Source organism: Vollenhovia emeryi, unplaced genomic scaffold (assembly GCF_000949405.1).
Source record: "Vollenhovia emeryi isolate VEMERY1.0 unplaced genomic scaffold, V.emery_V1.0 DF939234.1, whole genome shotgun sequence".
Taxonomy (NCBI): Eukaryota; Metazoa; Arthropoda; class Insecta; order Hymenoptera; family Formicidae; genus Vollenhovia; species Vollenhovia emeryi.
This window is the reverse complement of record NW_011967132.1, coordinates 489,777-504,599: the sequence shown is the minus strand read 5'-3', so window position 1 is coordinate 504,599 and position 14,823 is coordinate 489,777. Positions and strand designations below refer to the sequence as shown.

The 14,823-nt window shown below is 38.2% G+C and overlaps 1 protein-coding gene across 3 annotated transcripts in view; it reads left to right on the top strand.

The window, feature by feature from the left end:
• The window catches only part of LOC105560299 (aquaporin AQPcic-like), a 22,205-nt gene extending 7,927 nt beyond the window's left edge, over nt 1-14,278 (top strand). For 2 of the 3 annotated variants that reach the window (XM_012009298.1, XM_012009297.1), the window contains exons 3-6: nt 10,286-10,482; nt 10,903-11,046; nt 11,473-11,927; nt 12,393-14,278. In XM_012009298.1, the coding sequence (XP_011864688.1) occupies nt 10,286-10,482; nt 10,903-11,046; nt 11,473-11,919 (788 nt within the window). In that variant the 3' untranslated portion in view covers nt 11,920-11,927; nt 12,393-14,278. Of the gene's footprint in view, nt 1-4,713; nt 5,115-10,285; nt 10,483-10,902; nt 11,047-11,472; nt 11,928-12,392 lie in introns of those variants that run through there. The other variant, XM_012009299.1, reaches the window with a different exon arrangement.
• Nucleotides 14,279-14,823: the final 545 nt, after the last annotated feature.

Below are 14,823 nucleotides of genomic sequence, written 5' to 3'. Positions count from 1 at the left end.
CCTCTTAAGTCGTAATAATATTTAGACGTAATACTAATCGCAATATCATTGATAATTAGCGAATGTTAAAGTGACTAAAATCGACTATATAACATAAACAGAATTACAAACGAACCTCAGCAATATTTTCCAATTCATAAACATCGATATCCGTTGTATCGAATATTGCACAGCACGTCTCACTTATTTTTAATTTTAATAGATAGCACTAGAAAGCTGCTTTGCTTACTCTGCGGATCTACCTCGCTTTCAACGCGATGGGTTCTTGAAAGAGTAAAAATTCAGAAGAGCTCTCGGCAGCAAGTGCGTATGTAAAAATGCCGTTAATCTTCTTCTTTTTTCTTCTTCGTCTTTGTTGATCTTCCGCTAAGCTTGCAACAAATTGAGAGAATGTCGGTGTATCGAGTCTGGCACGACGCTCGAGAGCCACCGGACTCCGGCCATTCACCGCGAACTTGACCCACTGTCACACTTGCAACACCGGTGCACGTGTTACTCCCGTGTGTGTATTCCGGGTACAGAAAAGGCTACCGTGTACTTTTCACTTGCGGCGCCTCAGTTTATCGCAAGGTATTCTTACAACTGTACACTGATGACGTAACGGCTACCGAGATAAGACTCTTTTATTTTCTTCTCGTTGCATCAGGTTTAATCCACAGATTAACGCGTCTTTGATATATCATATATTTAATGATTTTCCGACGCAGAATTTAAAAAAAAGCCGTGAGATGTCGATAAATTATTGATAAATGCATCATGTATTAATGATTGGAAAGGTGAAGAATGTTTTATTCATGTTCCAACTGTGCTTCAAAATTATATCGTCTCCCTTATGTTAATGTCATGAATGTGAGATTAGATAAAGAAAAGAAAAAAAACACAATGGAATATAAATTTTTACTCCACAAAATCGTTTCGCTTTAATTGATTATTTCACTTTTACTTTACTTCGTCTTCTTTTTTTCAAAAATAACTTTACTCTTTCTAATAGCGAATTCGGTTGCTTGCACTAGTGCACACTGAGTGCACACTAAGGCTTGTTTATAGTCAGTTCTTATATATAACTTTGTCTTAAATACATGTTCGAAGAATATTTAGTCAAAAAATGATCCGTATTAACATTGTGCAGACCATTTTTCTGGGTAAGAAATATTGCAAGAGGTATTTAAGATGATCTTTAAATATAAGAATTGACTGGAACTATTTTCATAATTTCATAATGATTATTTACACATTATTTTGCAAATGTCAGAAATTCACTACGTCACGCATATCTCGATAGGTTCGTATTTTCGGCGCTTATCGAGAAATTGTTTTATGCAACGTGTTGAATGAGCGAAATTACTTTTGACATCGTTTCATCGTAAATCTAATTGGCTGTGACAATCGATGGCGCAACATGTTATTATATATTAAATGAGAGCACGTGTAATTGTATGATTATCGATCAATCGTTCTGCACGCGACAGCGATATGACGGACCACGCAATTAATCGAATGCAGTAATTTTTGCATCTTGTTTTTGTTAAACAGTTATTACAACGCAAAGTTTCGCAATTGGGAATACCGTAGCTCTTTCTCTCTCTCTCGCTCGAGGGAAAATGTCCTTGTGTTACCTAGCAGCTGCAAGATTAAGCAATTAGAGCGTGCCATCCGTTTAACATATCCCGCATTTTATCAGCCAACGAAAGCCGAAGAAAAATGTGCGTAGCGTAAAGAAAAGCGCATCTGCGCTCTTGCGCGTCGCTGCGCTCTCGTGCATCTCGACGTTTACGACGGCTAATCGACGAGTAGCATTTCGTCCGCGTCTCTCAACATAAACCAGGAATTTCTCCGTGATGCAATTACCGAGCCATTTTCTACTGTTTCAGAGGATTCGTATTATATCCCACGAGAAATGTGAAAATGCACGTGCAAGCTATACGCTCGAATATACGACGGCCCTGCGGCTTGCACCGGGCGCGCGCGCATGTCTTCTGTTCTCGTTTGGCGAGGAAAAAAATGAATATTTATGCGTCTTCGTTTGCACGCCACGTAACGCCATCAACTTTACTCAATGGCGCTACGTTTTAATGCTATTCATGGTATCCACTACGTGCGTGCGAAAAATGCTCCGGCGAAAAACGCTCCGCTGATCAAACAGCTAGAGAGAGATTCTGAGACGACATATAAGTAAATTTATCTTTACTTCCCGGGACAAGTGAATGATGTTGACATTTTCTGAAATAGGCCAAAGCTCACACAGAGCACTTCAGAATTATTGTAACTTCTTGAAATGAGAATGTCTGATTTTTGTGTGTACATTATTCAGGTCTCCCTTTTAATCTTACTTCAACATTTTAAAACATAGATGAAGTTAATTCGAGACCGAAGCATTTACTTAGAAAATACGAAAGACTGCAAATCTCTTTTTCATTTAAAAAAGAAAACGTATACCTGATTCGCGATGGGTCGTCTCTCAATCTCTTAAAAGATTCATAAAAATTCGCTCGAGAATGTAAATGCACCGAGTCATAGAAAGATCGTATCGGAGCTGCAGTTCACAATGACCGATCGTATTTGACGCGATAAACCTGTTACGATATCGTTTTGATCATATTTCACAGTCGGACAGAGTCATGTGTTTCTGCGTCAATAACATTGCCTATTGTGCGTGGCAATTTGCAGAGTGACAACTTATATACTTTAACGTCGCAAAAAAGCCCCGTTACACAAATCGTACGTTTATTCCGCGTTATATAACTCTCAGACCATGTCATCGCTGACCGGTCAGCCATTAGCAAATGTTACTTGGTCAGAGGCAATCGCGTGAATTTTCAGTACTTTCACATGTAATAGCGGACGATGTTGTATCACATCAAATAAACATGCTACTTTCATATCGAGCAATTTTCTAGCTAATTCTCGGTCGAATTCCGGCAAAAGTTTAATGGATTCCATTAAAGAATGAATTGGAGAGTTAATTAATAAAACGCTTTATCTGTACTAATGCGCAAATTATAGTAAGTGCAGTTACAAATTGTAATAACGCACCGGGCACACGTAACTTTAGACAAAGTTCAAGCTTATTAAAACGTTCTGACTTGTAAACAATCTAGAGTGTTGAGCTCGACTTGGTTCTAAAATGCATCTGCTATGTATATAGCCGTGCATATTTAGTATTGCTTATGGCTGAACAGACTTATTTTTTTTTAATAGCGTATCATTTTACAGCAAGCATTAAATGATTTTTCTCTCTTCGATAATGTATGAGTTAAAAATGTAATACTTTGGTTCATTATTATTTATTAATGAGATTAAATTGCAAGTAGAACGAGGATATTTTGAGCGGTATTTTTATTACGATTTTTATTTACGTAGTTTTGTTACTGAAATGGTCTTCGGTGCATTACATTTTATAAGACCCCAATTTACCTTCGAATTGCAGACATTAGGAAAATTAGAAATAAACTGTTCTCTTGACAATGGATATGTAGAGTAAGGTCCCTTGTTACAGCTTGTATTGCTTTAAGCTGTTCTTACAAATTGTTTCTTATTTTCGGAAATTTAGAATAATTTAGAATTTTTATCGCAATGCATTGTTCCGATAAATGCAAACAAAATGGTCTTTTTCATAATGAGTCAACGTGCAGAATGACGTCTTTGTTACAGTACTCTGTTAAATTAGTGTTTTAAATTTATTCTCTTTGAAAAAAGATTGGAGTAGTTTATAAAATTGCTATACCATATATATATATTACATTTTCTTTATTAAACAAAATGTTATAATTTTTTAGGGTATCTTTGACTAAGGAAAACGAAATCTTTAAATGTTTGAAACGGAGAAAGTAAGGAAAACTAACATTTTAAAGAGCGTTGTAGTTATGACATTTTATACGAATACATATATTATTACGTACAGACAACTTTGCAAAAAGTAAACGTCCTTCCTTATGTGCTATCACATGATTTTATGTGAAATCGTCCTATTCGTTTTGTTTAAATTAATTAAATTATTAATACACATTGGTGTCGGTTAATTTTTACAAATATCTTTGCAAGCGATATTCGAATTATTCGAAAGTTTTTGATTTCCAACAAAAGTTAAACAGGCTGCATTAATAAATGAATTGGAAAGCTAATTATACTAATTAGTCAAACGCCTTATCCATGCTAATACGCAAATTATGATGAGCGCAATTACAAATTGTAATTACGTAGCGGACACAATCACACATAACTTTGGCTAAAGTTCAGGCTTGTTAACATCGGTTAATTAACGGATATAACGCGTAATCAAATTGCTAATGAAAATAATAGATGCAATGTACATTTATATCCAAGTTTATCGTGCATCAAGATTATTGTGGAATAGAAGAAAAAAATATTTTCCCACGGATGTAAAAGCGACATAGGAAAAGTGTGTTTGACGACGTAATGAAACGTGAAATATTAAATGAGGTGAATTATTACGAGTGTAACGTTGTAGAACGTTGTTTAATTCAACGGTATGATCTTAAATGCATGTCTATGCAGATGCGCGAGGTGAAAGATAATTAATGGCACACCCGCCTTATCTTATCGTTTTGTTAATATCTATTGCGACCAGTTGGGCAAATACTATTTTTCCGATCGATTGACATGTGTGCAAACATCGCGACATACATGTATATTATTTGAAACGTCGTGTTTTTTTTTCGCAACGAAGTCACGAGCACAATATATTCGCCTTTTCAGTCCTCACGCGAGAAATTCACCGGACATTATATGAACACGAAACGTACTTTTTGCTCGTCATCGTACATTGCATCGTACGCCGCGAGAAAAACTGCAGGCTTTCTACCTTTTCAGTGCAATTGATTTATGGAAATTTCACTGCTCGCGCACCGCCGCTATTAGAGATCGTTGAAATTTGCGGTGCGCGGGTAATTTTCTGATACTTTTCCGTGTCGAATCATCGAAATAAATTGCCTCTTCGCGATCCTATACTGCTCAGTTATGAAGTGCAGTCCTCAGTTACGAGGTGCAAAAAAAAATGAATAGCGGGATGCAAAAGATTTAAGCGTCTAATTTGCTAATTATACAAATGTATACAAGGAAAGTTACGAGTTGCATCGAACGTGCAATACTTCCTGGTAATGTATCAAATTGCCATAATTTCATAGACAATTATAAGCATCGATCCATCTCCAATTACAATAGTCTATTAGCTAATTGCAACTGATTGCATTATTACAACCGTGCAATCAATCAAATGTGTATCGTTCCAAAAGTAATACATATTATTCAAACTACTGGTGTGATGGTCTGACAGTAAGCAACTTATAAAAATAACAGGAATGCATGAAGTGTTCTGACACACGCGCGAATTGCTGCCTTATCAATCCACTGCGAGTCGCGATACGGTAGATCTCTGCTGTCTTTTCGTGCACAGTGCTATCGATAGCTGGTAAACTCATACGTCGTAGTCGGTACAGCGTTGGAAAATTTCCCCAAGATCGGAGAGTGCCGTTAATTTATATTTGTACGAGATATACCGTAGATGGTGCATCAATGAAAGCGCATCGGCGCCCGCGTCCCTTTCATTCGCTTGTTTTTCCTCTTCCTTTCTCCTCGACAGATCGCTCGCGCGACTTGTACACGAGCCTCCAATTTCGTGCTAATTTCATCAAATTACAGTTAGCCCGACTTGCTAAAAATAAAGAAGCCATCGAAGGCGAAGCGCACATAAGTATACGGGACACTTCACTCCCGGCGAGCGTAATTGTTGATTACTTTCGCGATCCGTAATTATGCTCCCGCACTTTCCTGCTAATTACCATCAGCCTCCGTTCTCCGCAGTTTGGTTTTTTAATTAGCGATTAGAGATATGCCCGCGTCCAAGTTACGTGGAACTTGGAAAGTGCACGTCTCTCTGGCGAAGATATATTTCCGTGAATATAGATATATACGACGTGCCTCGCAGCGATCGCATGTGTTTTCCTCGCAAGTTTCTATTCGGTCCTGATGTACAACACGCGCGCAATGGCTTTCTATACTTTATTCCGCTAGTACTTTACCATCTTTACGACTATCGGATCATTAACCGGCGATAAATTAGCGAAACGTTAAGAGAGCTCGTAAAGCTGTACGTTCTAATTTCTTTATGTCAATTAATTGCCGGCCGATCGGCTTTTATGAAACATTGAGTTACTTCTTTCGTAATCTCTTACTTTCGTAATATAAACAGAAAAGAATTATTAAAAGGAGCATACAAGGAATAAATAAATCAACAAACACCGACTACATATGAACTCCTGGATAAACCGGAGCGAAAACATGACAAATAAAATAAATAAAAATAAATTTAAAAAGTTTTACATATAGTTGAGTTCATAGAATGCATTGTCTTAGTTAAACGAAACTTTATAATATTAAAAGGAATATATAAATCGACAAGCATCGACTACGTATGAACCCCTGGATAAACCTGAGCGAAAACATGATAAATAAAATAAATAAAAGTAAATTTAACAAGTTTTACATGTAGCTGATTTCATAGAATGCATTGTCTTAGTTAAACGAAACTTTATAATATTATGCAAACAAATGCAAACGAAACCTCGGGAAAAGTAAAGAATACCAGTGATATCTGGTAATATATTTTTTTTATTGAGATATCGATAGCTCGCGTCAATAGCAAAAACATATAAATTTAAACGATCCCCAATTTGCCATTCATATGTAAATCTCTATGCATATTATTTTACAGCGTGATATAACATTTTAGTTCTTTTTCTCTTTACTATCTTTAGAATTATTATAAATTGACACTCCAGAATTAAACAACTGAACGTTAAATTTTGAGCTCTCTATTTTCACGAATGCTTTGGTTTCAGAAAAAAAAAGAGCGTAGATTTGTATTGCTGTTCGGCGTCTGTCAATTTGTCCAGCAAAATTACATCAAGTGTCTATTTTCGTATAATTCCACAATAACGGTACGGATTCGGAGTGTCCGTTTTTAAGAGGATAAACGCGCGACTTTGCACGGCTTCGGAGCACGTCGGGTCGCGTTTCCGTCATCGTATCGAAATCCAGCTAATCCGCGAGTGCCGATGACTGATCACTATCGGCCCCGGCCTGTGTCACACTGAGTCTGTGTGTTAATGGAAATCATACGTGACACGTGTTCGGTTCTAATTATATCCGCGCGACACACGGTTAATCACGAGAACTCGGCCGTAATTCTAGGGCAAACGTGCGTTGGCATCTCTATGCATAATTCAGGGATGCAGGCGGATATGTATACGTAGAAGCGCGATTAAACCCGAAGGATATTGACATCCGTATGTTATGAATATCATATGAATGTGGAAGTCGGGCGATGCGCATGCACGACAGATCTGAATGATCCGTTCAGGAAATGCAAAACACGAATGCAATACAATGCGGACGCAATGCAGCGGCTATAGATTAACGCGGGAGTATTTCTCTCGAAGATGTGTTGGACGCAGAATACACCGAATCGCATCCCTTGCATGTCAAAAGGAATTTGCAAAAGTATTCAAGATTTATCTTCGTCGCGATAGTTTAGTTAGACGTAAAAGGGTATTACGTCATGTCAAAATACAATAATTGTACACGAAAGGTAGTGTACGCATGAATAAACATTTTATTTTTAATAATTTCTTTTTCGAAACACACGGCAATATGAACGTTACCAGCGTTCGATTTCAAAAAGTAAGGTAATGGATATTGCGTTCGCCACTGTAAGTTAATTACAGCGAACTGTTAAACAATCAAATCGCGCGCATATTTTTTTTAACAAGGTGCTTGATTAAATTAATACACGTGCGCGTGCTTGATTTAATTAATGTTTGCTTTTCTCTACATCGCGCATTTTAATAGATTGGATAATTTTATACTTGGCGTAGAGAACAAGTGTCTCTGCTGAATTAGTCATCAAATAAAGAGCAGAGAGCAAGTTATTACATTGCCAGATATCGAGATGATCTAGTATTCCGAGATTGGAATGGTGAGATACAAAACTATTCGGGAAGTGGAGAATATTTAAACGAGACATAAAATAATTGCAAAAAATTATCGTTCAATTATGTTGAATGAATTAACTGAAAGAAATGTGAGCTCTATTCATTCATAAATTAAAAATTATACAAAATAAGCTATATTGTTATAAAAATCCAAAATATTAAACATTTATATATTAACATCGATAGTCACAAAATTATCAAGGCTACATGGTAAGAAGAAATGTCACGGACCTTGACCTCCAGCTACAGATTACTTGGCTGCTAATAATACTTTCTCGCTGGCGCGGGCGCCTCGAACATGAAATATTGACCCGAGACTATTACTTAAACGTACAATTTTAATATAAATTACGAGACATATCAAACAAGATAAATATGTGATAAATTTTGTGTTAATATTAAAATTGTGCACAAACAGGAGGAAAAAATGGTATTCATCCCTTGCTATGAATATAACTTAATTTTGGTATTTCAAGTTGAATTAAAATACACGGAACGAAATAACTAGAAGTTACGTAGCAAAATAATACAAAAATGATGAACACTATGATGATAAGCTCGTTGAAAGTGTATTTTAATTTTACTGTTGCAAACTATAATTCAATTCAACTGTTGCATTCTCGAGCGAAATTTTCAAAGCTCTCGCCCTTTCTCCCGCGAAAATTTTACGTGCTAGTCCTCGCGAGAATTACAACGGGCAAATTTCACGGACGTCGGAGGAAAAATATGTGCCACCTTGTCAAGGAAAAAAAAAGAGAACAAGAAACACTCAATAGAGCGACATTCAATGAAGCATACTTAGCGAAGTCTAGCGTCTTCAACAACGTTAGAACTGCTCGAATATCGACCTCCTATGTGTATAACTTTACCGATGCTTTCATGTAAATTCAACATTGACCCATCCCACCCTAGGTTTATACCAATGGTAATCGCATTCGACGTGGAGCGAACAAAGTTTCCACTCGAAAGTTTACAACAAAGTGACAGCCCAAGTTATCTGCCTGTCGATCCAAAAACGCTTCTCCACCGAAAACTATTACACTTTTGGAATTCATTAAAGAACAATAGACTATTTTATCAAACGGGAACTTGACATAAAAACATTGTAAGTTTTAAGTATCGAAATTTCAGCAAGAGCAATTTGCCTAAATATCGCTCAACCGCCTTAATCAAGAATTAACTTCATTTATTATAAATCCTCATTTATTATGAGAGCTTAAAAAATTACTATCTTTTCACAGCGAAATGAATGCGGAAAAAAAAGATGTTGGCTTCCCTTTAAGCTTTTAAATGTAAAATATAAAAATTTTAAGTTTTTTAAATATAAAATTAACAAGAGGTACAAAGGGAAGATAATTTGCATTTTAATACACACTTGTGTCTTGAAATAAAAATACATTTAAAAATATGTATACCGTGTTTTTCTTTTTTTTATACGCTAATGATTCAAGAGAACTGTGCATAGGTCGCGGTTGGCGATTTGAATACGCGCGCGCGCGTGTGCGTGTATGTTGTCTATTTTAGAAACTGTCGTTATACAACTACACTCAACAAGCGGACCTTTGCATCTTGACTTTTCTCTATTATACATTCAGCGAATAACTTCGGCTCGTGCAATGCGCAGAAATAAAATGCGCCACCGTAGTGCTCTTCGTTTGTGTGTACAATAGTTGCCTTTTAATTAAATATCGTTTACGAGACCGAGCCGGTAATGAGCACGCAAGTGTTCGTACTTTTTCACAAAGGCACGACAGTGACGTGCTCGAGCGGCAATCTCTACGAAATCATAACACAAAGTAGCGTTTTCCTTTCACCTCGTTGCGAGACGAGTAAATTATTCGTGCAGTTTCGCAATTCTGTAATTCAAGCTTTCCGCGATTTAATCCGCCGATTTACTTAATAGAAATTTAAATAGATAATACAATTCATCACTCTGTCGTTATCACTCAAGACACTTTGATATGAATCTCCCTTACGATTGGACGAATATCTTCAGCATTGTTTTGTAATTTGCAATTTGCTATTTCAGATCACTTGAAAAGTTTGAATAAAAACCACCCGAAATTTTTGAATAAAAACATTGCCCAGTGTAAGTCGTTTAATCTTATGAAATTTAGATACGAATATCATTCGTTGGAAATGATTGTGGACACCCTGTCCACGAGAAGCGTAATCGAGTAAAAATCTAAAAATTTCGCGATGATAAAGAGCTCATCCGACACACCACGCACAAATCATGGATATGTTAAAAACGGAAACGTCCGTTGATGTCTCAGGGCTGAAGAAGACGGAGGAAGGTAGTACGTGGGACAATTTTCTGGCTGTCCTGGGAGAAGTGATTGGAACAGCAATTCTAATCTTTCTGGGATGCACGATAGGCTTGGGCAGTATGAAGCCGTATAATGAAATTGGGCCGCCGTCTGTCCTACAAGTTTCTCTGGCTTTCGGTCTCGCTGTTATGATCGCTATACAGGTACAAGTCACTTTGAATATGACAATTAGCGTTATCCTCGATGAGAATCGTTAATATATTCCGCGACGCGATAGCTTTACGTCTTATCTATTGTTCACTTATATTTTTGAAATTATTATGTGTAATTTATAATAACTTGTATACTATTTCTTCAGTACTTTCCATTTTGTATTTTAACGACATTAGTCAATGCACTCGATCTGCTTTTTTACTTGTATTTTTTAAATTCTAATATGTAACTTATATGTTGTTTCTTTAGTACTTCCCACTTTGCAGATTAACGACATTAATAATTAACACATCTTATATTACCGATAGGATCAAATACGTAAAAGCGAGTTTTTTTTTAAGTAGTATCCTGTCACCACTCCACGTTATCAAATCTTATCGCCGATCGGATGCATATTTGTTCTTTTTCAGTGCGTTGGCCACATCAGTGGCGCTCACCTCAATCCCTCTATTACAGTCGCCTCGGTGATTTTCGGCAACACGACCCTTATGATGGCTGGATTCTACGTCGTTGCACAATGCTTGGGTGCCCTGCTAGGCTACGGCTTGCTAAAGGTCCACGCACATGTATTAATTTATTCACAGATTACGAAAGGCATCATGCGAATTATGTTTCGGCGACCGACAAAGATAATTTCGGCGCAACAGACTGCTGATATACGTTCATGTTTATGTAACGCGTTATCAAAAATTGCGTTATCTCAAAGTTGCAAACATCAAGATTATTTTTAACCGCCTGAGCGGCCGCTTGCTCTTAAAGATAAAAGATGATCTCTGTGCTCGTTAATCCGCAACATTCGATCATCCAAAATGCTCGAATTCCATGGAATCGTTTTAAATAAAATTCCAACAGCTAGTTTCTCAAATGATTCCTCGCGCAAAACAACAGTAAACCCTTCGCAAAGTATCGATTGAATTTACGTTTCGATTTAATTGTTCAATTCAAATTGCGTTAACTTTTGTTTCAAATTCAATTGACAGCTGATAACACCGCCTTATCTTGTGCACAACGGTAACTCAACCGCAACCAAATCATTCTGCATGACGGTCCTTAACGACGAACTGAATAGCGCCCACGGATTCGCGACTGAGGCTCTAGCCACAGGTATATTAGTCTTCTTCGCCTGCAGCAGTTGGGACTCGCGAAACGCGAAGAACAGCGATTCGATGGCATTGAAATTCGGCCTCTGCATCACCGTGTTGTGTCTTGCCTTCATCCCCTACACCGGCTGCAGTCTGAACCCCGCCAGAACGTTCGGGCCAGCAGTCTGGAACGGCTACTGGACAAGCCACTGGATGTACTGGCTGGGACCGATCACGGGCGGTGTTGTCGCGGCTATGCTCTATCGGTGCCTATTCTCGCCCGAAACGAAAAATCAAGAGAACACCACGCAGGACGTGGCAACTTTAAACGGCACCGAGACGTAAACGGAATCGTACGTATGTTTCTGCACTAGTCAAATAAAAAACATTGTTGTCGCGCGGATCGGTCGTCAATTTCAGTAAGCGATAGTAAAAATCATAATTAAATCAGAATTTAATCTCGACGAAAAGATATGCATTTCGTACATTTAATTAGTCAGACAATTTGTTAATTTCCTTTTGCAAGTTAAATATTGTATGACATTAAATAATCCTTTTTATCAACAATCATATCCAATCAAAAACTGAAAAACGAAGAGCTGCTTCGCTCGTGTGGGTAGTTCTTTTTCGTTGAAAATTTCATCGACGGTCTGCGAGTGTCATGGGTTTGGCACGTTTTCAAATAATTTTTTTTTACGCTTGTCCTACTTCGCCCATTCAGTCCGTCAAATATCTCCTGGATATTTTTGGGTGTCGTTACGTCATTTTCACCGAATGATCCGCCGAACCGAGTTTGTATCGTGCGTACCTTCTTTCAGCGAGCGAAATTGCATTCCGGTCGTCGGTGTTTCACAAATTGAACGAGAAATCCTGATCGCACTGGTATTTTCCCCGGTTAAGAAAAAGGACGTTGCAAAAGTTGCGGCGAAAGAAACTCTCGTGCGGAGCGATGGAAGCAGATCGGAGGGGCTTCGAACTTTACGGATTTCCACTTTCAAGGCGCTCGGAAATGTCCCATTCGAAAATCTTGTAACCGAAGGATCGCAACGCATCGAAGGACTGCCGATACAAGGACAAGGACTTCCGCGTCGTAGACTGATGTGATGGATTACTTTTGTACAAAAATACGATATACCTATAATATTAGGTAAGGCGCCGCGTGACGTTAGCTTTAGTTGCGGTACACGCAAAATTTCTGGCATGTTTGTTATAGTATAATTATAGTCTAGTTACTTTGTTCGCGTCACGGCCTCGCGAAACACCGTAGAAATGCATTTCACATGAAGAGCGGACAAAATATAAATTAAAAATTATTCTTATTCCGACATTTTTTTTAATTATTTCACCGTAAGAGGACACAGAATGCCGTAGCAAACGCGAGCCGGAGGATATCATGAAAAAATAATGAAACATTTTTGAAAACTTTATTCCAAGAATTAAAATATTATATACGATGAATAATTGACGTTAATATGCATTTCAAATATTTATATCGACATACGTCTATAGGAATATCGCCGAGAGCCGTGACGCATATTTATATATTTATATTTTTGCTACGTAGTGTATGTAGTCTTTTCACCGCCAGCACTTTCCAAGAAGATCACTCTATGTCGTCTAACACGAAGCGAAGCACCGGAATAACGCATAGTTTCGTCTTGTCTAGCAGTATGCAGTTTCAAGTATTAACTCTCTCTCCCGCTCATCCCATTCATCCCTATTTTGTCATTATTTTGTAACGCGAGGCGCACGCGTAGAAGACAATCCCTGTCACGTGTATCCCGCGGCCGGTCTCTCGCAGCGCTTTTTATTAATTATTAGCGAATTTATGGATTACAGACTCGGCTCGCTCGCTCGCAATTCCACTAAATTCGCCGTCATTATATCGTACACGTACGCGATGCAGCTCGTTAAGACCGACGTTGAGGTGGCTGCTCTCGCGCAGCAGCGTAACACCGGCCGACTCCCCCCACCCCCCTCCCTCTCCATCTCTCTCTTTCTCTCTTATCCCTGCTGCGACGAAATTCGAAATAACGGAATTAGTCTCGGTGAATTCAGGAAATTACCTCCATCGCCGTCGGTCGCGCCAAAGTTTTAATTGTACTCGGTACATATCTATACACGCGCGTGAGCGCGAGCGTGAGTGTCGTGACGCGTGTGTGTACGCGATTGCAATTACGTTCCGCGGCTTAATGTACATGTAAATATAAGATACACACCTCGGACCATCTCGCTCGCTTCCTCCCCGCTAACCCCTCTTGTATAGATAACAATAACTTTAAGAGCCCGAGTGCGAAACCGCGCGGTAGATTCTGGTCCGGAATTCGCGCGCTTCGTTCGCGCGCGAGGCGATGTCGGGGATAAGATCGAATTTTGGATTACACGACTGTTGCGTGTGTTCTGAATTGTAATGGGACACGGCTTTTCGAATAAATTACACACGATGTAACGAGTGCTTTTCTCTCTCTCTCTCTCTTTCTCTCTGAGGCACATCTTTGCTCCCCGAGCAAGTTTATCATATGTTACAAGAATTTTTACTCTACACCCTCAGAAAGGGTTACCGAGACAAAAAATATTCTGGACGCATTTATATTTCTCACAACCAAGTATATGCGACTAATTTTGGATTACACGACTGTTGCGTGTGTTCTGAATTGTAATGGGACACGGCTTTTCGAATAAATTACACACGATGTAACGAGTACTTTTCTCTCTCTCTCTCTCTTTCTCTCTGAGGCACATCTTTGCTCCCCGAGCAAGTTTATCATATGTTACAAGAATTTTTACTCTACACCCTCAGAAAGGGTTACCGAGACAAAAAATATTCTGGACGCATTTATATTTCTCACAACCTCATTTAATATAAAAACAAGACAGTATCAAAATAAAATCAATAATTCTTATTCTCCTCTGTCGAATTAAAACAGATTGACTTACTATATTGAGACAAGAGTAACTTATGTAAATGTAAGTTTATATATTCTTGCGTTTAGAATAAATTCCCCCTCCATCTTACAGCGCACGAAGTTGGCACCGCGATATTCGACAAATGACGATACGTACTATCTTTTTGTTCTAGATTTCTCTTTAATAAATATGATTGGCGCAATATCGATCCTATTTTATGAAACATTGAAGTATAATAGCATAGAATTCGGAAATTTTTCAGCGGGTGTAGAAAAGTAGCACAAGTTTTCAAAGGATTAATTTTTTCTTCAAAACCTAGCGCTGCCATAGCCTGCAAATGTA